Source organism: Pelmatolapia mariae, linkage group LG7 (genome assembly GCF_036321145.2).
Source record: "Pelmatolapia mariae isolate MD_Pm_ZW linkage group LG7, Pm_UMD_F_2, whole genome shotgun sequence".
NCBI lineage: Eukaryota > Metazoa > Chordata > Actinopteri > Cichliformes > Cichlidae > Pelmatolapia > Pelmatolapia mariae.
In genome coordinates this window covers 59,004,032-59,031,813 of record NC_086233.1, presented here as the reverse complement: position 1 = coordinate 59,031,813, position 27,782 = coordinate 59,004,032, and the positions used below count along the sequence as shown (strand labels likewise).

General features: G+C 41.0%; 2 protein-coding genes across 13 annotated transcripts in view; one reads left to right on the top strand and one right to left on the bottom strand.

The window, feature by feature from the left end:
- The window catches only part of abtb2b (ankyrin repeat and BTB (POZ) domain containing 2b), a 37,612-nt gene extending 35,309 nt beyond the window's left edge, over positions 1-2,303 (top strand). Inside the window, exons 11-17 of the mRNA XM_063479983.1 lie at positions 46-224; positions 327-432; positions 814-916; positions 995-1,082; positions 1,180-1,248; positions 1,782-1,895; positions 2,070-2,303. Coding sequence (XP_063336053.1) covers positions 46-224; positions 327-432; positions 814-916; positions 995-1,082; positions 1,180-1,248; positions 1,782-1,895; positions 2,070-2,303 — 893 coding nt within the window. The remainder of the gene's footprint in view (positions 1-45; positions 225-326; positions 433-813; positions 917-994; positions 1,083-1,179; positions 1,249-1,781; positions 1,896-2,069) is intronic.
- LOC134631552 (serine/threonine-protein kinase BRSK2) overlaps positions 1,978-27,782 on the bottom strand; it is a 175,206-nt gene continuing 149,401 nt past the window's right edge. The window contains exons 10-22 of one of the 12 annotated variants that reach the window (XR_010094412.1): positions 25,337-25,501; positions 24,095-24,192; positions 22,999-23,161; positions 22,704-22,769; positions 16,472-16,532; positions 14,308-15,085; positions 14,108-14,156; positions 13,073-13,196; positions 11,736-11,916; positions 9,716-9,805; positions 3,298-3,337; positions 2,236-2,320; positions 1,978-2,132 (exon numbers count right to left, since the gene is read on the bottom strand). Coding sequence is in view for 11 of the 12 variants with exons in the window: in XM_063479984.2 (XP_063336054.1) it covers positions 6,097-6,317; positions 9,716-9,805; positions 11,736-11,916; positions 13,073-13,196; positions 14,108-14,156; positions 14,308-15,085; positions 16,472-16,532; positions 22,704-22,769; positions 22,999-23,161; positions 24,095-24,192; positions 25,337-25,501 (1,996 nt within the window). In the remaining variant the exon portion in view is untranslated. Of the gene's footprint in view, positions 2,133-2,211; positions 2,321-3,297; positions 3,338-5,334; positions 6,318-9,715; positions 9,806-11,735; positions 11,917-13,072; positions 13,197-14,107; positions 14,157-14,307; positions 15,086-16,471; positions 16,533-22,703; positions 22,770-22,998; positions 23,162-24,094; positions 24,193-25,336; positions 25,502-27,782 lie in introns of those variants that run through there. The other 11 variants (XM_063479989.1, XM_063479984.2, XM_063479991.2 and 8 more) reach the window with 11 other exon arrangements.

Genomic DNA, 27,782 nt, shown 5'->3' with positions numbered 1-27,782 from the left:
TTCCAGTTTACAGAACCAAATAATAAATCCTTTGTATTTAACCAGGCGTGCCATGGAAACTACACGTGTGGCTGGAATCTCTTCGCTGCGCCCAGCAGCAGTCCAGGACAGGGGTCACCCTCTCCCTCCTCAAAGACTTTACCACAATCAAAGAGGAGGACTACTGTGAGGAACTGGTCACCACAGGCCTGCCCCTTATGTTCAATATTTTGCGCACCACAAAGGTACAGTCAAACGCGATCATGAGTATGATTTTCACACTTTTTCAGTGTTAAACAGATTTAATTATACATTTCTCTTCTTCTCGTTCTATTACTTTCCTTCAGAGTGACGCCATTACACAGCAGTTGGCAGCTATTTTTAGTCACTGTTTTGGCCCAGCACCCCTCCCAGCCATCCCTGAGATGAAGGCAACTCTTTCAGCACAGTTGGGTAAGGAAACTATGATCCTTTAGAGTATATGGATATACATGCTCAGAGTTCCAAGAGGATAGCCTTATATTGGCACCGATTTCAGTATTGGCTAGTGATAATTAGTCATTTTGACATCTAAAACACCAGTAAATGCTTAAATACAGTTTTCTTAAGCCTGAAGTCACCGTCAACAGATTCCTTATACAGTGATACAAACCCTAAAACAACACAAATGTAACACTTGGGCTGTAAATTAGATTTTTTTTCATGAATATTAGTTAGTAAAAGAGTGTCTGATATTTTTGTTTTGGTAATCTTATCAGCAGTAATGGGTACAGAATGACTCTGCTGTTACTAGAACGTTATGGGTTTTATGCATGTGCTGATGTTTTTCTACAGACCCACACTTTTTGAATAACCAAGAGATGTCAGATGTGACATTTGTGGTTGAGGGAAAACCATTCTACGCACACAGAGTGCTTCTGGTTACTGCCTCTGACCGGTGAGTGCAGAAAGGTACAAGAGTGCATTTTAAGGCTTTTTGATAAGAGCTTACTTAAAGGGTTTTATTTTGCTCTAGATTCAAGTCTCTGCTGGCATCATGTGGATCAGATGGAAGCTCCGATAAGGAGATTGAGATCAGCGATGTCAAGTACAACATATTTCAGGTAACAAACACATTCCCTATTTAGATGTGTTGCATATGACAAAACAGACATTATTTAGATCAAATTGCTTATAAAGAAACCTCTAACCTCTGTACAGATGATGATGTCATACCTGTATTGTGGAGGAACTGAGTCACTGAAAAAGAAGGTGTCTGACTTATTAGAGGTAAGAATTGTTAATCGCATTAATCTGTTTCAGGGTCGGTATCTTAGAAATCCCAGCTTTAGTTCTACATCTTCACATGAATTACTCATTCTTGCTGACAGTGGAGATTGTTCTTTTTTGTTTTTTTAATTTAAGTTTAGCTACAAGCTTGACATAGACAAGTTTGTGTTCATAGCAACAATTGAGCAAACAACAACTGTGTTCAATCGTCCTGCCTGGCCAATCCTTTCTAAGCATGAAGCTGTTACTTTGATTTTGAAATATAGTACCCTTATCACAAGTACACCAGCTGGGCTTTCAAATATGTCCTGTGTTTTTGTGCATTTATCAATTTAAAAATCGTTTTCTCTTCATTTTTTCATTAGTTTTTATCGACAATTCGTAGCTTCTTGAACTGAAAACAAAAGAAAATTCCAAATACATGTTACACCATTAATGTTACACAAAGTTAAATATTGCTTGTATGCAAACAGAATGAAAGGATGCATGACATTATTTTTCCTCCATTAAAATGTTCATGTTTTCTCCTGCAGCTGTTGTCAGCTGCTAGTTTGTTCCAGTTGGGGGCGCTACAGAGACATTGTGAACTCATCTGCTCTCAACATATCAACCTAGATAATGCAGTCAGCATCTACAAAACTGCTAAGGTAACACTTACTGATAGACTTGGATTGCACTACTGTGAGCGCAGTATATATGTATACATCAGTGTTATTTCAGGCATGAAAATATGACGTTGATATAAAAGTTGTTTGATAATTTAGGTTTACATAAATTAGGTCTATAAAATTTGGTCATTTCACTGTCCTTTCTTCTGTCAGGTTAATGGTTCGGTGGAGCTGAGCTCGTTCTGTGAAGGTTACTTCTTGCAGCAGATGCCTGCCCTGCTGGAAAGAGAGAGTTTTAGGAGCTTGCTGTTGGGACCCCCGGGGGCCCGACAAGGAAACAACTCCACTTCTACGCTGGCGCACAGCCGGGGTGACTCACTTGTGGAGGAGCTGGAGACCACCCTGGCTCAACGACTTCGCTCTCTCTACGTCACTTCCCGTGTCTGAAGACAACATGGCAGATGCTGTTGAGAGAGGACAGAAATAAGTGGATAAATGTGGCAATTAAGAAGTCTCACCTTTTCACTGATACAGAATCAGATCTGAAGTGTTTCAAATACAGAAGTTTTCTTGGTAAAATCTGATTTTTGTGTGTGTTAAGGAGCAATATTTTGACACGGGCACAGATTGGTGAGATGCCTGGCAGTGATTTACTCTGTGGGCAACTCGGCATTTCATACTTTGTGCCAAGCACTCCATGAAAATGTTTTTTGTGACGTACAGCGTTCCGAAGAAGAAACTATGATGCCTTTTCTCCAGGGCTCCCGAGGCTTTACTGGACAAGCAACAAGTTGAAAGTCTGAATAATAAGACAATGCTGCCCTCTAATGGACAAAGCTTGCAACATAAATAATTGCCCTGGAGGATTGGGATCAGTGGCAGCCTCACAGTTTTGACTGAAGCAATGTAAAGTGATAACAGACTGAAGCCTTTATTGAAGAATTGAGTGAGGTGGCCTTTTGATGCTGGACTTTAAACTTTCTGTTCTATAGTATTGCATAGTGGGAGCAAGGCTGCAGCCTTAAACTCCCTGCATCAATGTAAGCTTTGGATTAACAAATCTACTTTTTTAATGTAAAAGTTTTTATTTTCTGTTTGTTTTTTTTTAAGTACGATGAGAGTAATGAAACATTTCAGAAGAGTGGGATGGACATTTTCTATTTAATGAGAAAAAGATGTGAGAGTATTTAACGGGGTGTCCCCTTTTTTATTTTTATTTTAATCAAAGCAAATTATTAGTATGGAAAAAATGCTTCTGCTGTTTTACCAGGTACGCTCTAACAGTTTATTAAGCTTGTGTATGCTGAGGTTTAATGCTTCAACACAGGTACAGCTGCGGAGGCTAACATGGGATTTGGACGACAAGAGTCTGTTTTTGTGCTGGATACATTATTAAACCTGGTAAACAAATCATTTAATGTGTGAATTGTTTTAGACTCACCTGGAATCGGGGAAAACAGCAGATTTACAAATGAGGAAGCCTACAAAATGGAAATAATTACATATGAAATACAGTCTTACCACAAATCCATGGCATGTGACATAATGAGGGGGGGGGGGAAAATCTACTGCATCGATCTTTGTTTATGAAACCTTTTTCCTCTCTGGTCTACACTTACCCTTGCTTGCACCGGTAGAAATAAGGATAACAAACACACCATAACTGAATGAGTTTATTTGTTTCAGCACTGAAGATGCTCACAGTTATGTTTTATGGGGATTACAGTCAGTTTTGCTCCTGCTCTGTCAAAAGACCCATGTAGGCCTCTGAATCATTGGATATCCTTAGTGCTGCTAGCTTCCCATTGTAGAAAACAGAAAGGAGGGCGCATATCAGGGTATTGCTTTGTGTTTGTAGTACTGGTATCCCCTCCCTGTGCCTCTACTACTAACGGGTAGAGAGAGCCCAGACCTCAGAGCCTTCCAGAGAGAGGTACAGAGTTGAGGAAGCATCCTTCAAAAACTTTGTGCACAAGATAAGGAGGAGGAGGACGAAGGGAAAGATCAGCAAGACCAAGGGAACAATTTAAAAGAAAAAAAGAGCCAGAAATAAAAGCAGAAAGGGTGGGAAAGTAAGGGACAGAAGGGGAATTTAAATTTTAAAAGGTAGTTTTGTGGAAAGAGAAGTGATGAAGGCTGAGAGAAGGAGTGAGTTTGGCATGGAACATTAACACTAAAGCCATGCAAAGAAAAGCTCATGTTTTGACATGCACACAGCAATACAAGCTAAAAGCACAGAGCAGGAATCCCCAGCATTGTTGAGAAGACAATCAACCCCCACGGTTTGTCTGTCTATTTACAAAGAGAAGAAGCAGATCAGGATCTGTGGTGTTCTTCTCCAGCCTGGCCTACACGCACAATAATATGAAACTGACAAATATCAATAGAAGAGCATATTCCCTCTCGAAAAAGAGGCTAAGTCTACATTCTTAAATTACTGGTAAATCATTTTTTTTCCAAGAGTTCCCACAAGTTCTCTTTCCCTCTGCAGAGAGAGCATGGAAAAGAGAATTTATGACTTGTCAAAGTTCACATAATTCAGTTAAAGTCAGACCAAAGCAAAGGAAATAAAAGTTCTTTTTTTTTCTTTAAATGTCCCATTTACGAACACACAAGAGGGTAATAAATAACATTCAACTGACCTAACAGCTTTGTTCATATAAATAGCCAAGATATAATAAATTAGGAAATCAAACAGTGAGATGAACAAACATGAATAAATAAGGACAACAATACAAAAATATCCACAGTTGCATTTATCACGTCATTTTTTCGTTTGTTTCTCTACTCCTACTGCTGGTAAGTGAGACTAGAGAGAGGTATAAATGAAAACCAAAGAAAAAATGCTGCAGATAATAGGAAACAGGAATGTTTGGATCATTATTGGGTCAATCAAACAAAGACGTACATGATCATGTAACAAAAATACACAGAATTTAAAATGACAGTAAGTGGCAGGCTCAGGTTTACCAACCTGTTCCTATGGTATCTAAACAGTGTCACAACTAGACATTTCTTTTTCTTTTTTTTTTTTACATAAGAAATGATATCAGTCTGTACAACAGAATAGATCATTCATTTTAAATACCCGAATATCCACCCACTTCCCTCCCCCAACCCTATACTATCATTTAATATCCCCCGCTGCCCTGTTCTGCTTGCACCCAACTCCTCTCTGAAAACACAATTCCAGTCTGTTTTGCAGCAATAGTATTAAGTCTAATAAAGTCAGTTAGTATTTCAAACCCAGTTCTTCACAAAGAAAGTACATTATAATAAAAAGCAAACAAATACAATCCAGCAAGCATCCGTGTCGGCTGTTTGGGCTTTCCACAAAACTCCTCTCCCTTCTCTCCTCCTCGTGTTTCTGCATGTTGTCTTCTTTTTTTTAAAATGTTGTTCATCATTGTTGATACATCCCAGAGTTTTTGTGCATACTGGATCTGTGCGTGTATGCGTGTGTATGTTTTGTGTATGTGGCATCTGTAGTGTTTTTGAATAATGCTTGTTTTCCAATTAGCAAATGCTCCTTGAGGTCAGAGAACGGGGATAGCTGGTGAGGGGAGCGAGTGGTCTTGTTTTTACTGGGATGTGTGTGCTTGTGTGTTTCTAAGAACGGGAACACTACAGGATTTTTTTTTGTCTACTTCTACTGATGGCTGCCAGGGGTGGAGTCGGGGTGCAGAGGAAGATGAAGGTAGAAGTCTGCATGAAGGGTCTGTTTCCATGGTAACCCCTCCCCCAGCACACCGCTATAAGAAGAGTCCTCCGTCAACAATTGTCCGTCTCTCTTGGCACGCTGGAGGGGTGTGGAGGGGTGGTCGAGGGAGGGCGAATGGAGCAGGGAGCAGGAGGATGGACTTTAATAGGTTTTCTGGATAATTCCTGGTATCAGAAACAAGTCAGGTCATCACACAGGTTAGCAGCAGCATGGGAGCAAACAACTGAGGCCCACAGGTGATTAGATGGTTAGGGTACAGGGGTGGTAATGATGGTGGACACTGAGGGGTAATGGAAAGGGGAGTGGAATGGCAAGGGTGTGTGTCTGTTGTGTCGGTGCAACATGTTGTTTGCAAAATATCACTTTGATTCTTTTAATATATTTCTATCTATATAAAGTCGTTTTATAGAAAAGATGTCCATAAATGATTTATATATATATCTAGCTATGTACAGATAGCATATTCTCTCTGTGTCTCTGGCTTAAAGTGATACTGGGATGGCTACAAAGCGCCACGATCTAAGATTCCTCTGGTGTCCCCACAGATGCCACCGAAAAGTGGGCTCTGTCTCGGCCTGCAGCGGGGAATTTGGTGTCATTATTTTCTGGGTCATGCCTCCGGACGTGCATGGGTGAGGGGCAGTGCTTGGAGGGCGTGCCAGGGGGGTAGGGCACCTGTCCATTCTTCTCGTCTGAAAAAAGTTGTTTAATTACGTCAAAGAAGTTACTCAATGGGCTGCCTAGGTACACAGATGGGAAGAAAAGAGGACAAAAAAGGGGGGAAAGAGAGAAGACAGAAGAAACAAACTAATGAACAATGGGGTTCACAGGATAGAGACATGGCTACATGTAAGGCAGAGCGAGCAGAGGCGAGGAGGTGGTAGACCCACGTACACTGTGCAAGGATGAGAACTGCCGAAGCAGCCGTGTTTAGACCACATAATGCATTAGCCCCGGCAAATCATGCATACGTTTCAGCGCAATCCACGGAAAAAAACACAAGTGCCCATTAAGTCGATATAGTGTCCAGTGTGTCTGAACGAGTTTGGCTGGCCAGAAGCAAGACAGACAAGATGATAGAAGCGAAAAATGAGAAAGCGTGGAAATTCAAGGAAACGCTTCCTGTCAATGAAGCATTACTGCTCCCCCTGAAACATAAAAAGTCTTGGAAACCTGTCCTCCAGCATCAAACCTCTGACACACCCTCAATGTAGGTGTGTCAGACGTTTGGTTTGACATACTAATCATGAGTCGTGTTTTTACCAGCTAGAAGCTGGCAAGCTTTTTAGTTTTCCTTAAACCTCAAGGAAACATCATCACTTTTAGACTACTGTAATTCCCTCTACAGGGACCACATCCAAAAAAGCATCTCTGATTGTTTAAACTTAGCTGTCAGATTTCTAACAAATTCAGAGAAGTTACTTCTATCCATGCTACACCACACTAGCCACCTGTTATACACAGAATTGACCTTAAACTTAAATTTCATTCATTTTATTTTTAAATACTTATACAACTTCAGTCCCATCTCCATTACAGACATACACACACCTTATGAACCTTCCCACTCCTCATGACAGAGCCTCCCGAATTATATAGAGTTCTGTATCCATGGAACTCCTTACCAGAGGAAATTAGATTTGGAAGTATCTACTTTTAAATCACTCCTCAAATTTTACTTCATTGTGAACTATTTATGCTGTATTCTCTAATACACAATTTTACTGTGTTTTGATATCATAACCACAGCACTGAAGGGCAACATAGACTTCTCATTAGTGAGGCTGTCTACCTTGTGGTAATTGTTCATAGTGATGTACATAACACAGTAAGAGACCAGAATGGACCTCAGAAAGAGGAAACACTTGCAGTGTGTGTACGTATGGACAACAGTATGCATGCAAATTATACAATTATCCCATTGCAGATAAGCATTAAGTACACCAAACATAAGAAATGAAGCAAAAAAAAAAAAAAAAAAAAGAGGTGATGGTCCTTTTGTTAATGGTCCGCATAATCGTGACTGATCAGTCAAAAACAAGACTGTTTCTGACTTCTTTGCAGTCCAAGCAAACAGTTACAGCATCAGTAAAAAAAAAAAAAAAAAAAAAAAACAGACTGAGGAGCTACACGGACAATAAAGCGCACAAACATGCTGTGTCTACACATCAGCAAAATGTAGATTATAAAATATAATTTCTTTTCTTGAGGTAAAACGTTCTGTTATCAGTCTGTATGTACTTCCAGTATGACACTGCCTGCAGTATTGTGTAAATTAGAAAATTTGTCATATACGGATTAATGAGCAATTGCATGCAAGCGCACATGTGAGAAGGCCAGTAGTAGTTTCTACTGATCCATTATCCTGCTGGAATATGGCTGTAGCTAACTTCTTCCCCATGTTTATACTTCTAATTCCACATTAGTCAATTAACTTTCCGGATTGGGAATCTGTGTTTTGAAAAGACTACAACAGACCACATAATATTGCCTTTTCTCAAAAGCATCTTTATCTGAATGAATATACCTACATTTTACTTTCTGCATTCCTCCTTACTCTTCGTAAGTACAGGTCTCAGAAATGCTGTCATCACTAGTGATTAGGGGCATTAATGACCAGGTTTTGACAAAGCCCTTTGACACACTGTTATGCAAATCAATTTCTATTCTTAATTGCAGTCACTGACTTTTATTTTTAAATCCCTTTTGTTCAGGTACTACTAGAGGTGTGTAAGTGGGTCAAAGTAAATAGAGAGGAGGAGAATAGGATTGTTTTCATGTTGATTGCTTCTCAGCATGATGCCGTAAAGACATTAATTCATTCAATTAGCCTTTGTCAAAAATAACTTACTTTGACTTTTAATACTAACTGTATCAGCTCGGACAACACAAACTAAAAGTAGTGTACTTTTCAGTATCTATCCATCTATTTCTTTAAGCGGTTCTCATATTATACTCCAACAATGTCATCTCTCCCACAGAGACAGCCCACTTCGTCAAAACCCCCACCACCATTAAAACCTAATCTAATGTAACTTATTGTAATTTTACCCTTCCCACACCTCAGCCTGGTAATGAGCTGCACGATATAAAAAGATCAAAAATAATTGGTAAACTTACTGAGGCACAGCAATGATAACAGACTGTTAAATATCATAACAGCTGTCGTGACTGCTGTTCATTTCTGAGTGCCAATGAGAGTAATTTTGCGTAAAAGACACAGAGCAAAGACACAGCTCACACTTAAAAAACTGTAGTGGGACATGCTACCAAGACCTGGCATGGAACTGGAAATGAGTTTAAGAGGACAGAGAAAGACGCAGACATGGTTCACAACTGGTAACGTTTCCTCCTGATGTTGTTTCCTTGTCTGGCCAGCAGATGGAGCTCTTGGATGGCAAGTGAGATGCATACAGCTCACAATGATTCAAAAGAGTCAACATTTTAAGAGCAGAAAGGGGTGAGTTGGAGCCCTATGACTCTTCATCATCCAGACTTCACTTTTATGAAACAGTATCGAGCCACAATGGCAGAAAAAGAAGAAAGAGAGACTAATATCATCAAGTTCACATGTGAATGGCTGGGTGATGATGATTGTTGACCTCAGAGGTTTTTGTACCTTGCTTTTAGCGGTGGACTGGTGAACATACAGAGAGTGAAAGCGCACGGGATGCCTAGATTTTGCACTTATCAGGTGTGGTGTCGCTATTTGGCGCAGTGCAATGTGGGAGTGCGTTAAGGGGCAGAGGTGTTGCCATGGTGACAGGCTCCAGTGATCAGTCTTGAAAGTAGGAGTAACAGAATGCGAATCGGCTTACCCTACCTCTACTCTAATCTTCACTGCCAGTGGGCAGAGAGACAACATTTGACCCGCAGTCGGTGCTTGAGAGCAGCTCCCACCCTTTCATAGCATTGAGGCACGGGCATGCAAAGGAAGCCGATTGGAGAAGCAGAGAGTGGCTTGAGGATTTCAAGCATACTGAGAAGACGGGTTGGATTTAGCTTAGCTATAGCGGCGAGTGTAGCTCATCAAGGGGCGGGATGGGCAGATGAGGCGGTAGGGGAATGGGTGAAGAGGTTTTGGTAAAGGTTTGGAATTTCTTTTTTTATATTTTTTTGATAAGGAATTCTTACTCACCGGAAAGCTGTTGGACCCCAGGCTGATCGTGTGTGCTTAACAACTGGCTCTGAATCGTCTCCACTACTCGTTTAAAGCGTCGGCTGGGTCCTTCACAGAGACATAGATAAACACATGAATGCTGACATAGTAGACCTTTTGTCATGGAAAACACTTACAGTTGTCTTGGTAGGTAAAGCAAAAGTAGCATAAATGATGTCTCTATTCCATTAAGTGTCTGAGCAAACCATGACAGTAAACCAGAATGCACGAAAGCGGCACTTCTACAAGTTCAATGCTGCCATCAATAGATCTATTCTCTTCTGTGACAAGTCATGGGGTGCTTTTCACTATGCTAACTTTTGCTTCCTTGCCTCCAACTCTCCTCCAGTGACTTGAAAATCATCGCCCCTTACATGCACCACAATGAGACAAGAAACAAGGAAGTTTCTGGAAAGCATTAATATTCATTTTTGGTGTGATATATAGACAAACACATCAAATGCAACTAATGATAAGAATGATCCCATACTTGCATGTGTCTTGTGCATACTTACTGAGAAGACCTAAGACACGTGATGGAGGGAGGGGGCATGTTATTATACTGAAAAACCCCTAAAAAGTCTGTTCAGGGATACAGAGTATCAGCAGCATGAAGGCACACAGCAGAACTTGTACAAATATGATGCAATAACCAAATAGATTTAAAGGTACTGCTTTTTGAAGGCAAAGCAAACAGGGATATGGACGTGGTGCAAAATGTGAGGTGGAAAACTGCAGAAAGCCTGAGATTATAAATGGGGGCCAGAGATGAGTGCTGCTGAGAGCTCCTGCTGTCTACCTGTTGTGTACAGTATACGGTCAGTGACATGAAGAACTGGCTTCTATTACACCCCATTCAGCTCAGCTGTGCCCCCATTTATGTGAAACAGAAAGAGGAGAGTAAAAGAGAGCATGCAGGTGTTTGTGCAGAACTAAGCATTAACACACAGTTTCGGTGTGAAATTGTGCATAGCTTGACTTCAGTTTGCTAAATCTTATCAAGAATTCAGGATTTAAAAAAATTAATTCACAGGCAGAAATTTCTTTTCATTAAGTTTAACACACCAACATGCTTTCGGGGAAAAAAGGACTTCAGGCTTGTTTGTTTGTTGAATATACATGACTCCATTAGTTTAAAGTGTGACATTCAAAGTGTTTCACTTGTCATTTGTGAGCTTGAATTTAAGGCTAATGAGATGGAGAGCCAGCTGCTCAAATGCCATAATAATACATGCATGTCTGTCCTCTGTGATCGGTTGAGATCCTTGGTTTGAACTTGACCCTTTCTTTCTTTCTTTCTTGGATTCCAGCTTTAAGTACAGAAGGAAGACTTGGTGTATTGAATTTTTAGAGAACTAATTCCTCCCTTGTATGCAACACAGTGTCTTTCAATACTGTTACAACACCTTCTCCATTGATTTTCAGTTCCACTGTTATACCGTTTGCATCTACTCGATTCTCAAACAGTGAAGACACATGTAGGTCAAACTTCAAGTGCCCACAGATGATGTAAACTGAGACAAGTGTTAGTTCACACAAGCCACAAAGTTAAACCTAGTCTGCAATTCTGACAGGTCAGCTCGTATCAGTTCCAGCCCACCATCGGCTGATTGTTCACATGACAGTCATTCATGTATTTTGCTTGCAAATCTCAAACAAGGCTGATTATTTAAGTTGCTTTAGCCTGCCTACAGTTGATACACATCTGCAACTCCACTCTACAAGATCTTCTCATTTTAATCCGGTACCTGACTTAATCAGCGTCATATCTGTTGTCACTGATGCTTTTCCTGCTTCTGTCTTTCCACGTAACCTCACAGAAGTGTGGATACCAGAGCCGTACCACCAAATATACCGCTGGTGAACATTCTGCTTTTGATTCTAAAGGCCATGACTGTAATTTCCTGAACAGGGACAGCCTTTCTAAAAAAAAAAAAAAAAAAGGGTAGAAGCAGGTGAAAATGTTGAGATGTTTTGATGATTGCTGAAGTATCCTAACCTGAGAGCAGGGTGAAGGTTACAGAGTAGATGCCATTCTCCTTAGTTGCAGCTGTGCTCTCTGTGTAGGTGATATCCACCTGAAATTTCACCGGCTTCTGGAAGACTGTGGGGCCGGCTGTTGACTTGTACTCTGCTCGAAAAGAGGTCTGAGAAATGACACTGTGGCTCAGGCTGGGAATCTGTGGGGGCAAAAAAAGAAATCATGAAAAGAAAATGTCAGAAAGAGGAAAAAAAACAGGAATAAAAATAGGTAGCACAAAGACACGAGTAATGGGATTATACATAGGAAGCACTGATGTTAAATTTTTTCTCCCACACCTTGCAAATGACAAGGTGAATAAACCCTCATTAAAATACCCTCCACATAGTACGAGCCACATTTGAAACTCTAAGGAGATTAATGCCTTGGGGAGTAGCCATGCATGCCAGAGAGACTTAAGCTAATGTAATCTTGAGTCATCCAACAACATTGCACTCTCCCGCCTAAAATGAATTTGTATGCCCAATGAACAGGTGAGCCCTGAAATTGTCACGTTTTGCCATAGTGCTAGAGAGGGTTTGACATTCCATTAATGCTAGAGTGCTGAGAGGTATAATTCCACTGATTCAGGTGCCAATCTCCTGTCTGGAATACCAGCTAGCATAACCCAAAGGAAAATAGTTTCCTCCAGGGATGAGGAAACAGATTTGACATTGACCCGCACCGGCAGAGTTTGTACACTTAGACTTTGTTAAATCTAACTGGGGTGAGGATAGGTTCTGTTCAATTATGTACTCTGAATATCAACGACCACTGCTTAATGTTTCTTGGTACTGATTCTGCTGCGCTTACTGAAAAAGCTAGTGCTGCCTTACATTTCTGCATGTATTTGTAGAACCATGCAATAATAACGCACAACACACACACACACACAGACACACACACACGCAATCTACGCTTTTTCTCACCCTGCACATCTAAATATACGAACACACATGCTCAGAGCACTGTATTGAGGGCAAGGCATCTATATGCTAATGACCAAAGCTCAGTGTTGATTTTCTATTGACCTCAAGTGGGTCCACAGTCAAAGAGAAAATAGAAGCGGTGAATACAAGCAGTTTACTGGATTGCTACATAAATCAGCACCATGTTAGCAAACACTCAGAGCGTGCCTGCCTCATAGCAGAGCCAACATCCTGCATTAAAGAGCAAATACCCAGGTGATACGGCTGCATTCATGCACAAACAGATACAGTGTCAGAGAGAGGTGGGGTACGCAGCAGATGGGAAAAGGGTCAGGGGTTCAGTAGAAGGGACAAAGGAAGAAATTAGCAAAAAAGTGGTGTGTCTACCGAGAGAAAGGCTTGAACGATGTCTGCCTTGATTGAGCTGAGAGGTTTGTCTTTGATGACAATAAAGATCTGTTCCTCTTTTTCCAGGTTGATGAAGTTACCAAACCAGGATTTTTTGGCAAGTCTGTGAGGAAAGAAAAGACAAAGTCATTTAGCAGAATATAAGCCCAATGTTGTACACATACACCTTTATACAGCTGACCATTTTTGCAACCTTGTTTTAGTTCCCTATCAGTCTATTGATTCTGAGAAATAACCACCTCCCCACAGTTCTGTAGGGATTCAAAGGAGCAAACAGAGGATATTCCAGTGCATTGTGTATGAATGGATTTGAGGGGGGTGGGGTGAAATAACCGAGTCTCTCTGTGAACAGAAGGAGCAGAGGTAGATGAATTTACTATTGGCCTCAGCCCAGGTGCACTTCCAACCACTAGTAAGCCATATGGACTCCTGTTTTCTGGCATTAATATTAGATATAAGATTCATAATATTTAGATATTACATTTAAATCAATATAAATACCTAGTAAAATATGGAAACAAATGTAGATTAGCCTAAAGAGATGCACTGTTCAGCAGTAAGAGCCTGACTACAGCTCACGTGACTGTATGCTTCTGGCCGAGCTAAAACAGGGTCTCTCTCTTATCAATTTTCCAACTTCTTTAAGTTGGGAAATTCCTATCTAGCCAGGTGGAAATGACCAACCCAGACAGCAACCAGCCAACCAAACAGGCATATCTAGGCCAACCTTGAGTTATCAGGCCCATGGGAACTCAAAAGCATCACGCAGGCTCGTCCTCCCTCCCTCATAACCCACTCACTACCTCCTGCTACTGTCCTCTTTCCAACTCAGACCAGACCGGAGGTCATTACAAGGCGACTCAGCAGGCAAAAATCAAACATTCATAGATGTTACACTTTCCAAAATATCATCCTATCGAGAGTGAGCCTGTTTGAGCCAGTGGCTAAGGGGCTGAGAGGTTATGCATAGTTATGATAGCAGTGGTGCTTTCAAAATGGACAGCGTCTGCTTACTCTGGGGAAGACTCTGGTGTGAGGCTGGACATCTCCTCTTGTGTGGGAACTGTGGAAGCAGAGTTAGATGTCAGACGATTGTGAAAGACTTAAAATTGTCAAAAATTATATTACGGTACAATGTACAGTAAAACTTTTGGGGAAAAACCAAGATTGTAGCATTAATCAGCAATTTTTCATGTAAATCGGCTGAAATCTACCTTGAAGTTTCCTGCGATGGAAACGTGGTGAGCCCAGGAAGCTGTTCTTGATGGAGTTGAGGCGCGTCCTCCAAGGCATGCCTCCAATAGAGGGGCTTGGGGGCGGTGTTGGAGTAGGTGTCCCAGCTGGGCTGTCCTTGGGAGTGTGCACTGGGGTGCCCTTTGGGGTGGGGAGGGGGCTGCCTCGAGGGGAAGGGTGAGGGGTAACCTGTATGAGGGGGATAGATTTGGGTGGGTGGTCAGTAAATGGAGAAGGGGCTGGTGCTACAGGGTGAAAATGGTGCAGCCTGATTGGTGACAGGGGCACCACAGGGCTAAAGGGCACAGAGAGTTGGGGGTTGGCAGCATAATGAGCTCGTCGTACGTGGGGGCTGTTTAAGATGGTAGCACTGGCGATGGAGGATGAGGAAAACGGGGAGGATGGGGAAGATGGAGAAGTAGGGGTAGGAGGCACAGAGGCAGAGGGTGGCTGTGATGGAAGCTGGCAGGGAGTGGAGGGTTCTGATTTGGCTGCAGGTTCTGGATCAAGGGTGGTTTCAGGGAGTGGGTTTGATCGTGTGGCTTGGAGGGGCTTTGGGACAGCTCTGGACTTGGCAGGGAGTGTCTGTGTCTTGTTGAGTGCTTCTGGCAGGGGCTCACTGTTTGGAGCGAGCGAATTGGGGGTGGAGATACGCTGGCCTGTGCGATTTGGAACGGGCTCAGGGGATGGACAGGGACTGGTGTTAGGGGACTGGGACAAGTCTGGGGACTGAGGTGGTACACCAAACTTTCTGACAGGCTAGATTAAAAGAATAACACAGCCAAGAGGAAGAAGAGGTGTAAAACAAAAAGACAACAAAATAAACAAACAGAAAACACACACAAGAATGCATGCAAGTACACAAACACACAAAGCAAAGAAAAGGAAAGGAAGGGCAAACCACCACACAGGTAAAGGAAGAAGTAGCCAAAGAATTTGGAGGCAGGTAACAAGTGCACAGACATAGGAAAGATGGAGGAATTGCAACAACAAAAAAGAGAGAAAGAAAACATGATAAAGACCATTCAGTGACTCATGTCAAAGCAAAACAAAACAAAAATGAAATGGGAATAACAATACCAGCAAACAATGTGCACACTTTAAAAAAATCCAAACAAAACACAAAAAGACAGACTTTATTTGCATAAAACATACAAGGCATTCCCAGCAGAGACACGCAAGCAAACACAAACACACGAGAGAGACAAAAGGCCAATTGGGCTGTCTCAAAAACAAGTGGAAGGTGGCAACTCTGCAGTCAAATTTCCTGATTATTTATTGATGTACTGATTTTGCATGGTTCATTTGCAGTCACACTGGTTCACTATTTGCCTTCAACACATTCCTTTCTTCCAGAAGCTAAGTCTGAGAAAATAACCCCACACAGAGCTTCTTGCTGAGAACACAATCCAGGCTTTGGGTGGGTCTGAGAAATCAATTTCCCTTTCAGATAAGCCTGCAAGAACCTGTGTGGTGAGGAGCTCGTCTTAGGATCCTGGCTAATCTGGAGCCTTCTCAGGTTAGTCAGCTGGAAAAGTTTACTACAAGCTCCCCAGCTTTGAGCAAAGGAAAGTGGGATTTTCTGAAGCATTCCCTGAGCTGGATTTCCAAAGAGCTCAGGCCATAGAAAACAGAGAGAAGGATAATAAGTGCAGAGGATGGAGAGAGAAGAGGCTTTGTGGGGTGGAGAAAGTTTTCTGTGCTGTCATGCCTCCTGTGTGCATTCAGCAGTGTGTTTTACTTGGCATTAACAGAAACATCTAAGTTATATGGACACACAGGAAGCCCTGATATGATACAGGATATGAAAAGGTAATCAAAGTGGACCTATACTTTCTCAAAACACAAAGGTAGATCCTTCAAGGCTGATAAATGTTTATATAATGGTAAAACAGATTGGTGGAAAAATATTGCTGTGCAGAGAAATATTGTTTTCTTTGTGTGTGTGTTCCTTTCATGGTCAGAAAACAGAATATTGCTTTATTTTCTATTGCTGACATAATATGACATCAATAAAATGTGATCAGCAGTAGTTGGTTGGCCATTATCCCAGAAGGTTAACAACTAGTTACTTAGGAACTGGGTCAAGAGGTGTGTGTTTTATGTGTGTGCGTGTTTGGATGTGAACTGAGGATTACGACTCACCCGTGGGCTGCTGAGCGGGCTGGTGGAGAGACCAGAGGAGGCTCCACTAATAGACCGCGACCTGTGGTACAAACATGTGAGAACACACAGGAGAACAGTAATTTGTGGTATCAACACATGACCTGTTATGTGTTTGAATGAACACAGGTGGGGGTGAACGCTTGGTTACTTGTTACACGTTATTTAGAAAGTGGAGCAGCATATGGAGCTGTCATACTAAGCACACGGGTTACTATCAAGCCCCCTGCAAACACAACACCCACCACACAAATACGGTACATGTATCACAACACAGTAAGAGCACTGAGGTAAAAACTACTACCAGCAATTAATCTCACTCAAAAGTCAGTTTAACAGATATTGATTTGACAAATCTAAACTTCCCACACACTAGGACTCAATCTAGCTTTAAGCCACATTTAAAGTTTGATAATAAACCAATCATTCTGACTTCTTAAGCCTTTAGGCCATGAAACTATCTCGAGAGGGAGAATGAAGAGAGACATTTGGTTGAGCGCCATTTGTCATGTTTGTCTTTTCCCTCGCAGATGCCGTCAATAACCCCTATGAGCGGAGTCCTGTTCAGAAATGAACAATCACAGCACAATCTGTCTTCATCAAGCACGCACGTACACATGTACACACACAGACACACACGCACACCCAAAAACAACGCCTGTCAACACTTGGAAACACCAGCTGCTCACTGTCACAACACTGTTCTTTTTTGTCATTCAATCTAATCATACCCCTCTTCCTTCTCTCCCCCCACTTTCTCTTTTTATGTCAGCATGGGTGCATTTATTAATGTATGTCTGTAGCTATAGATCTTTTGTCTCTGCTTGAATAAAGGAAGAGATAAAAAGCAGTGACTACTCTTTCTTTTTAAACTACCTGGTTGAAGAAGATCTCATGAACAAACTTGAGAAGAGACTGAGATCATTTAAAAGTAAAAAGGGAGGATGGATGGAAAAATAAAGAGTGTGTAACAGGGAGTAACAGGGACATATGCTCACTTCTAATGCTGGAAGCATTCCCACAAGACCACACGGCATTCGAGGAGGCAAAAACTAAAAATGATTATGGCTATCAGCCTAAAAAATGATAATACTGTTATAACAACTGCTACAGCCATAACCATACTCCTGAGAGTAAACAAAGCAGAATAAGGAACATTAAAAGCTACCAAGAAAGTGAGGGAAATTTAGAAACACCCACTGGCGAGCTATTTTTATAAGTTTACCGCTCCCCTTCTACAAATTTATTTAGTGCACACATCCTTTTACACATGAGTAGGCGTGCCGAGACCATGCTGGCAAGGATTTCCTGTTTCATGGAACAACTGACCAGACAGTTGGTATCATTTACATTTAAGTCCTACAATCCACTGATACATGGCCACAGTTGCTCACTGCAGCACTTGTGACCATGTAGCCAACTGAACTTCATTTAAACATGGCCAAAACACAACGTCCTCCGGCCATTATGAGCATATTGTTAGGAGCACTCTGCATCTGTTAGTGTTGGACCAGCAGGCCTATAAAGCTAATGTTGCAGATGGTTATGCTGTACAGTAATAGGCTGTCAGAGGCTCACCCTTGCTTCAGAGAGAGGATAAAATGTTGTTGTTCAGTGCTTTATTTATAGGGAACAGCATACACAAGGAGGGAGTCATTTATCATGTATCACAGAAACCACAAGCCCACATTATTAAACCTGCACTGGAGACAACATTGTAGCAAGCTAGCTACTCTACTCTCGAGCTACTCTGTGCTTGTGTGCTCACTATGTTTACATGCACATACAGTATCCTGGATTTATTTTTGGAATATTCTGGCTATGTAGTGCACATGTAAAGGCCATGCTGCAACAAATCTTGAACCCTCCCAATTGACTGTTATTATAATTATTCTTTTAAATCATTTTTAGTGCTTTTTGCTTTGCCCTTGGACATCATTTGCAGTAAGCTGGCTACTGATTGGTTTCCCCTCTTTGCTATAACATGTATACTGTGGGTGTTATCACATGAATTTCATTTAGCTTAGCTTGCTTTACTGTAGCTGCTTGTTGGTAGCTGTGAACATGGCACATTTATCCTGATAATACATGAGCCTCATCATTGCCAAGTCACTCAAAGCACTCGTCCCCTGACAGGTTACCTTCTTATCAGGGGAGGAATACTGACCCGCCTGATGTTGCCAGCCAATTCCAAGAAATCTCACAGCTAAATATTCCAGGGCCAAGATCACTGATAAAGGGGTTCCTTTTCAGCAATATATCCAGTAGCACAGTAAATTCTCTAAATTTACTGGGTCAGTTTGGCCTCTCTTATACTCTGCCATTCTGTTCTTAGCTGCTGGGTGACAAGGCGAGAGAAGAGAGTCATCTTTCCAATGCTGACAACAGCCAACTAAGCTTCCCGCTGTGTCTACAATCAGAAGTTGTAACTACAACTATGGATCTCTGACTTTGTCTTGAGTACAGGAAGCTGATGGCATTGTTCCCAGGAAAGTGCATGTTCACTGTCATGACTATCAATGGACCCGTACATCAAGAGTTAGAGTCATAACTAATGTTACTCTTTTCTGCTCAGATACAAACTTGAATAATGCAGAATGTGAAGACTTAATACCCAGACTTTTATGTCTGTGTAAGAATATTCGTGCATGCAGTGTTTAAATGGCCTGTATTTGTATAGCGCTTTACTTAGTCCCTAAGGACCCCAAAGCGCTTTACACTACATACAGTCATCCACCCATTCACACACACATTCACACACTGGTGATGGCAAGCTACGTAAGTACGTTTAACAGAGACATGGTCTCTGGAAATACTCATTGCTATTTGTGGACAATAGTACGGCACATGTACTGAACTAGAAGATGTTTTTCTTTTTTTTTTTTGGTTGTTGTTGTTGTTGCAATTTTGATACCTATTATGGTAGTTCTCTTATCTAGTAGTCATTAATTCCCATAAGCCTATTTTCAAACAGGACCCATGTCCTCAGTATGTGACCGCCAGTTGTCAGAAACCCATCCAAAGCGCCTGGGGAACTAACGTGTGGCTGCGGGGGGGTGGAACAAGTATAACAGATTCTGGGTTGAAGGCATGGACTGAAATAAAACAAAATGCAAGAAAAATAAAATGGATGGTGCCAAGAGCCAAACAGAAAATGAACAACACTGCCAAAGCCAAAGCACAATGCGACTGAGATACATATTCCCTTTCTAGCACCTCTATATTGGCTGCTTCTTACCAATGGGCCTCCTTTTATATATAGGAAGTATTCATATAAATCCACAAACTGTTTAAAATCATTTGCTTCTTTGAACCTCAACAAGTCCCTGCAGACTCAGTGCATTAATATTTACAGCTCAGTTCCTTAAATGTCTAAATATAGCAAGACCCCTGCAGTTTCTGTAGTAAAGATCACGGTTAAAGGTGTTTTATTTGTGCTTATTGTAGTCTCTTAAATAAATTAATGTCAGTAATTAGCAGGCGAGCTGACTTCTTACGACTGCTCTGACTACTCCACATTCAAACTGCGTGAAGCAACTAGAGCAAATCTCTAATAAAAAAAAAAAAAAGTCAATTGATATTCTCTCCTCCTCGCTGCAGCACTTTTCCATATTTCATTTACATATCATTAACCTCCCTTCATTTCTCCTGGCGTGTTGTTAAGATTTAAAATTAAATCAGTGGATTTCTTATGCTTTGAGTTAAGCTTTAAATGTCTTTTTAAGTGACATTTTTGCATAGAAAGATTGAAACGGACATTCACATGAGAAAGTCTCCATGTGCATTACTGCACAACATAGCTACTGCACCTTTATTCCAACTCTATTCATCCGTACTTCATAGGAGCAGTCGAATTAACAATCATTTGTATGAAACTAAAGTGAGGGCTGATACTCTGAATGTAACTACATGATAAATGAGAGGCAAAATGTCTGATAAAGGACGGAATTCAGACATTTTTGTTATGTAATTTCAGATCAAGCTGTTTCCCCCTCTCTTTCACTATTTACGCTGGTAGAAATGTATCCTGTCAAAACACATGTTTCAAAGTCAGTCCGCTCTCTGAGGCCCTCTGATCTGAAGTTCTATGAATCTTCTGCGCTGTCGACAAAAGTTTGCTGTTGAGGAAAGATAAGGTTAGGTTCAGACAAAGTCACTCAAATCTTTGGACGTTATTCTGCTACGTACGCGCTTCCCCGGCACCATCGTCTATCCACGCACATGCAAGCAAGCACATGATCAAACACAGTGTGCACAAGGACGTGATAAAAGCCAGAAAAGTTTGAAAAACACACACAAGCGCACACACCAAAATCAAGATTCACACAGACTTTGTTACTAACTTCTTTTCCCCCTACTGATCAGATGGATAGTTATGGATTGCAGTAGGGGGGAAAGACATGTATAGCAGGAGAGCAAGATTTGATTTGATTTGGAGGCAGAGGGCCTGTGGCATACCTACAATCTACCACAGCCGATAGGAAGGCAGACAGAGAAAAACTAGCAGCATGTCCTCATTAGCATAGCAATTCCATACTAACAGAGGGGGGTGTTTGGGATTGAAGGTCAGCAGCACACAAGGGACCCACAGGAAAGATAGAGACAGTGGCGATATACAAGAGTGGCGCGGTGCCCTGGAAGAAATTTGGGTATAGGGAAAAGAGCAAACAAACTGATCTGAAGCTGTACTGAAGAAAGATGCAGCAGAGCTGTTTTTGTTGACTGGAGCTGCTGATATGCAAGTTTGAGACACAAACTTTGTCCTCATAAAATCGACTTTTAGAGCCCCTTTCTAATTCACACTATTCAAGATGTGTGCCATCATCAATTGAATTAATGTTAGCAGGCTATTATTAATGGTTTATACAGTCAGTGCAAACTGGCCTTTTTTGGGATTCTAGTTATGACTTGAAATGAGATGAGTCAGAGTGAAGGGCAGAAAAAGGCAGCTACTAAACTAAGACAACCTTTAAATAAAGAAGAGATAAGACATGGATCGCCTGAAGGGATGAAGAGGCACAGCAGAAGTGAAGAAACAAAAGAGGATGGATCTTAAACTAGAATTTGGATGCACCAGCAGACAGAAAGAACAAAAGCACACATGTTTAGAGGTGGGAGCTCTGGAAACGGATTCAAAACTTCTAAAGTGGCTTCCCTCGGTGAAATGGTACGAACCACATTCTTGATATTTTGTTGTTGGCAAAGCACTATGGAGAAAAGTTATTGATGCACCTGACATTTGAAGAACTTAACTTTAGGACTGCATTTTTCATTCTATATAATAAATGCACTCCCCACCTCTCCATTTATGCTCTGTATCTCTGAAAGCTTTTTCCAGCACTCTGCCAATCTGACTATCATTAGGCAGATCAGGTTATCATCCCCTCAGATTCAATCTTCCCCGCTGTCACAAATGTCACTGCCTCTGAGCACAAATGTGTGGTGTGGCGATATATTGGTTGTTCAAATAAGATGAAGAGAAGGATTTTAAATCAGTCCGCTGTGCCTTGTGGGGGTGTGGTTCCGGCTTGACTTGAGCATTTCTAAAATAGAGAAATGGAAAATTGTTCTGCAACTAGAGAAAGTGGGACACAGTATAGGAGAACTGATTATCAGTGCATTCAGATTACGAAACGAAGAGATAATTGAGCTAACGGCAGAACGAAGGGGTGGGGGTAGAAATATTTAGCCTCTGAATTGCAAATGCAGATTTCCCTGGTTTGAGATGAAACTTAATTAAAAGAGTTAAGTTAAACTTCAGAAAAAAAGCGTTAGCGTCACTTCACGCCGACTACAGAGTCAAGCTCAGCCAATTCCGGTTCAGCTGAGCTCAATACCAGTTGACATCAGCTGATAGCTCAGCTCACCTACCCACACATGCAATTAGCAAATCTCATACAGGGTGTGCAATTTAGGCTGCTGTAAACAGGCTAAATCCCAGCCTATGCTTTCAGTCTCATATCTGGTAACTGCCTCTGTTTTTGCACCTATGTGCAAGGAGCCATGCATACTGTGGATTAAATAACTAAACTGCCAAACTGCTACTAAACTATAAGACATGTGAAGCCACCACAAAAAGCTACATATGCCATCATCATTTAAAAACAAAGATTTGACTCAGTAGAAAAAGCCATGCTGCATCTTTCTTTTGCCTGAATAAGTGAGACGGAGAGGAGAGAGGTAAAAGCATGAGGGGTGAGTGGCAAATGAGTACCTTTCTTCTTTGCTGCATTTTGTACTGGCGTCAGGAATATCCAAGCTTTTACTGTAAACTGATTTACTACAGTGAGACAGGAGATAAAGTGAGCAGAGAGTCAGTCTCTGTTTATGTTTGTCTACAATGCAGCCTGCTGACACTGGATCCAGACTCACTGTCAGAGCTGTTAAAACACCACAGGGCTGCTAGATCCTCCTCACACACAAACGCAGGACAAGGTCTGTCTTTACTGGTTCATTTAAAAAGGTATTGATTTTTAAAAAAAGGGGAAAAAAAGAGTTTTTCTCCTCACTTCTGCGCGTACCTTTGTCCATGCTGTGTCATATCGATAGCCCTCCTGGCCGGGACAGGTGAGCCTCCGTCCGTGACACTGAGGACCTCCATGGACTTCCTCTCTGGTCTCCTCTTGCCATGACGATTCAACATGGGAGAGTCCACTCTCTTCCTCGGAGGATCTGTGTGTGACAGAAAAAGAAATGGTGATTTGGAATAAATGCAAAGCACCAGACACGTGTCCATGTTACTGCGAGTATATCTATGTGCTGCTCAGTTTTGTGTATATGTGAGGGTTTGAGTGATGTTTAGGGCTGATCACACTGACATTTTAACTAATAGTGAATAAGTAATGGTTTCCTCCCAGACCTTGAACTAATGGCCACTGTATTGACTGTATCACATTCACTGAAGAGGGAGTCTATTCATCAAGATGTCGGTATCTCAGAGCAGTTACTCACATACACACATTTGCACGTAATACTCCTATTTCAGTGTTCTTGTCAGAAAATAACCCTGGCAGACGTCTAAGTAGAGCATCTCCGTCTCTACTCAGACTTCTGTGGGTGGAAATCTGTGCTTGGTTGCGGTGTACGGATGATAGAATATCTTTTCTTTTTTTTGAAGAGTTAATATCTGAGCCAAAGCAGTTGGGGGGTGACAGTTTTTTAAAAATAAAAAAAAACTTCTCTGCCCTATTGACACCTTCTATTTCTGCTACTACATTTCATTGAAAAGCTTATTTATTTTCAATAAGCAGAATGCTTTTTCTACTGCAGAGCCAATCCACCGCTACTGGAGCCGATCCAATTTCTTCTTAACAGAGGAAAACACCGCAGAATCGTTCAGAAACTGGGAGCATTCATGAGTTACCTTTTTGTAGTGCTTAGTATTGTGCAAATTGGATAGTTTTGTTTGTGTAAACAGTAGTCAAATCCATGACTAGTTTAAAAAAAATCATTAAAAAACAGGCACGATTCTTACATGGTGGTACAGTTCATACGTACTGTGTGTCATATTGTGGTTTAGCTTTCTGAGTTGTTCTTTTTTAAAAGAATATCATTTTCTAATGTTACACTCTTTATGAACAATTCTCTCGTTGTTCCAGGCCTCACCAATCTCATTGCGAGGGGGAAGATTCTGGTCCTCCTGACTAGGGTACCTCTCCTTTCGATCCAATAGCAAGAAGTAGATCATCTTCTCTTGGTTGTCACTGCAAAAAGGTGGCAGTAAAAAGACTACTGAAATGTCAAGAAAAGTAAAAATACTTAATTAATTCCTACACAACCATGTGTATAATTAGATACCTAGGGTGTGCAGGGGAAAAAAAAGTACTCATACCATATCAAACTGTAAAATCCCTCACTATGATTAATGTCCTATAATCTTTTGAGATTCTTTGTGAAGCACCAATAAATATCTCTCATCATTAAAACAAAAGTTTAGTTTTACAGATCATTAAGCCGTCGTGTAATAATATGCATGCATTTTTTAAGACGCGGCACATCTATATATGCAGAGTCGACTGGTAAGTTTATGAAAGTCTCAAACATTACGAGTGCAACCTTTTCTTTCTCAGTAAATCAGGAAGCCTAATATCTTTAGCCTCAAGGCCAATATTCTCTATGCAAAATTCCCAGGGACTGGCCCTCTATAATAAAGACAGATTGGAAAGCAGTAGGAGGCAAAGAGACAAGGACCTGCAACTTCAGCTAAAATGAAACAGGGGAAGGGAGATAGAGACCACAGATTTTCCTCCAGTCCAGCACTATTACGAGATCCTCCCAGGAGAAAGGAAGAATATGGAAGGGATGGGTAGAGGGCACAGTGATGGAGTAATGCTTGCTTAGCATTAAAGTGGAGAGGATAGGCAAATGTAAAATAGTGGTAAAGGAGGAAAAGGAAACAAAGAAAAACTGCAACATCTGCACACTAGACACACATTGATAACAAACAACTGTATGAAAGTCAAGGACAGCATTTAGACGCACACACACAGTAGAGAAAAATATTAGAAACTGCAACTGAGACACAAATATTAAAAGCAGAACAACAACAATTTGACCCATGAGCATGTTCACAGTGGAAACCAGGATCAGTTTAAAGGGAATGTATCCGGTGGCAAACGGTGTAAGCGCTGTGTGATAACAATTAAGTGATCTATGGCTTCTGACATCTAAAGCGACAGCCTCGCAGGATTTTACAGGAGCTAGGGAAAACCAAGGCTGAATGAGCACACAGACACAACACACCTATCCTTTCATTGCAGTGCTCTCTTCTTTTATCAAAACAACCACCAATCCCCATTCTCTTTTTTCTCCTTCGCACTACTGTCTGCTGTACAGCCATTTACTCACTCATCTGAGAGCAGGTCTTTCAGTAATTTGTTTTTGTCTCTGAAGCAGCCCAAAGAGTGCATGCTGTCCAGTACGTCGGGGTCGATATCTTCTGCAGAGGGCAGGCTGCGGATGGTCACCTTCCTGGGAACTGGCTGCTCTGGCTCTGGTTCATTTTTGCCCCCTCTGTTAATACAAAGACATTCAAAAACAAATAAAGACAAAATCAGTGGGTTTGGTTGCTACTACTACTAATTTTCAGTAATTTAATTTGGTTTTTGTTTTTTTCATATAGAAACTTGCATTCGGAACACAATTGTGTAAAATCGTAGATGTACAAACTTTAATATAACCTTTTGTGTCAGTATGACTTTAGTTTATATTAAGAGACTTTTAAAGTCACAGATTTTCCTCAGGTGTAGGCACTTTTGCATGTTCCAGAGGGTGATTGTGTCAGCAGGATTCAGGCAGATGACTTAGTCATGCTGTTATATTCAGCAACCTGCCTCTTCTACTCTGGCGTGATTTCTAAACGTAGTTTCTTCGTTATTATTATTATTAGATTAATTTATGTCACCTTTTTCTGCTGTTTTTTTACATGCACATGCACATTTATATTCTTTAGGATTTAAATAAAAGGTTATTTATAGATTTCTATAATATTCTAGATGTTTCTTTCACACACAAATCTACTACTTCTGCAAATGCGCCAATGCATAGAAGTTATTACAGAGACAGATTTGAACTCACACACTTCCCCTTTTTACCTCTGTCCCTGAATCTATTATTTTTCCTTCAGTGAACCCAGTGAAGCATAAACCTCACTGGCAGCTATTGAAATGACACAGACCTCCACTTTTCTATATGCTGTGAACTTGTGAACCAGACCTACATTGATTGTTCACCCCACATAACCACCAACACTCCTGTTTCAGTATGTGCATATAAATTCGGGTGGTAAGGGTAATGAAAAAGAAATCTAAATATATAATAGTCCAACTTCAATAAATCAAGTCTTCATGAGGACTTATAATGTCAACCCACGGGTGAAACTGTTACTTAAGTTTTGATTTATATGGAAAGCCGGTGAGGTCATAATTCGCCGCATTCTCCCTGCTGTTCAATGTTTTATTATCACCAGCTGGCTGACTCTTCTGGCAAAATAAACAATCCCCTCAAAACAGGTTTATCTGTGCTCGAAATTCAAACATTTCTTTCTTTTTAACATCCCACAGTTAGTAAAATGAAAGCACCGCTAAGCATACTTTAGACAGACGTCAAAACATGAAAAACCGTGGTCATAGCATATGGTTCCAGAAAAAACAAATCATCCACAACTAAGGAACATGGTTTAAATAGTCCATTTACCCTTTTTCCATTTTAACTGCTTATCCAATTTGGGTTCAAAGAGAGTACACCATGAACAAGTGACCAGTCCTTCACTGGGCTAACACAGACAATCGCACACTTTCACAAGCACACCAATTATCCTAGAAAAATCTGGAATCTTCGTGCTGTGAGACAGCAATGCTAACCACTGCACCACCACGCAACCTTCAGTGTTGATACTGCATACTGCAAGTACTGTGTATGTCATGCAGTCCTCCCCCTCCACCATATCTTAACCTCATCCAGGTTGTCCCGGGCATCTTGTCCAAAATCTCTACCAGCTATTTGCTCACTGTGCACCATCACCCTCGCCAGCATCTTAATGCCTCCTACCTTCATGTGTGATTCTGAGGTTCCTTCTCATTAGCCTCATTTGCCTGTCTGTACCCAGCACACAGGCTCTGACATGACCTTAGATTCCTTCTGAAATGGTACTGTGTATGCTTACTCGGCAGAGTTTGGGGCCACGATCAGTGGCATTGTCTCCAATTCTGTTTTTCTGCATTTCAGTGCATTTTTATCAAGGATAATGTCAACAATATGAGCCCCTTTCTGTCGGAACATAAGAAGCACAAGAGTCATCCCTCGTCTGCATTCAGCCATGAAACCATACATGTACTACATACATGATCAGTGGCTTTCACATTTTGTTTTCAATTTTCATTTTTTGAACAAGAACATGGTGCATCACAGTCAAATGTCATTACAGTTAGAATATGTTTCAGTGAGTGAGTGTTTGAATATAAGAGAACAGCAAGTTGTATTTATTTAGGTGAAAATTGTTTCATTTATTGCTAAAAGAGTGACTGATTCAATAAAGATCTTAAGGACACATTTGGTTCAGTAAACAGGAATAAGTTCTTTAGAAATTGAAAAAAGTGAAAAATGCTTAATATCAGAGAGAATAAGATGATTTTTGACTTTGCCAGCTTTTCACAGTTTCTACTTCATGGCAATTTTTTGTGGCTGTAGTTTGCTGATGTTGAATTATACTAATGTTTCTGCAACTGTTTATATAAACAATCAGTTTTACAACCTTTCTTATATAGGACTTACTGTTTTTGTGGGACACTTAGTT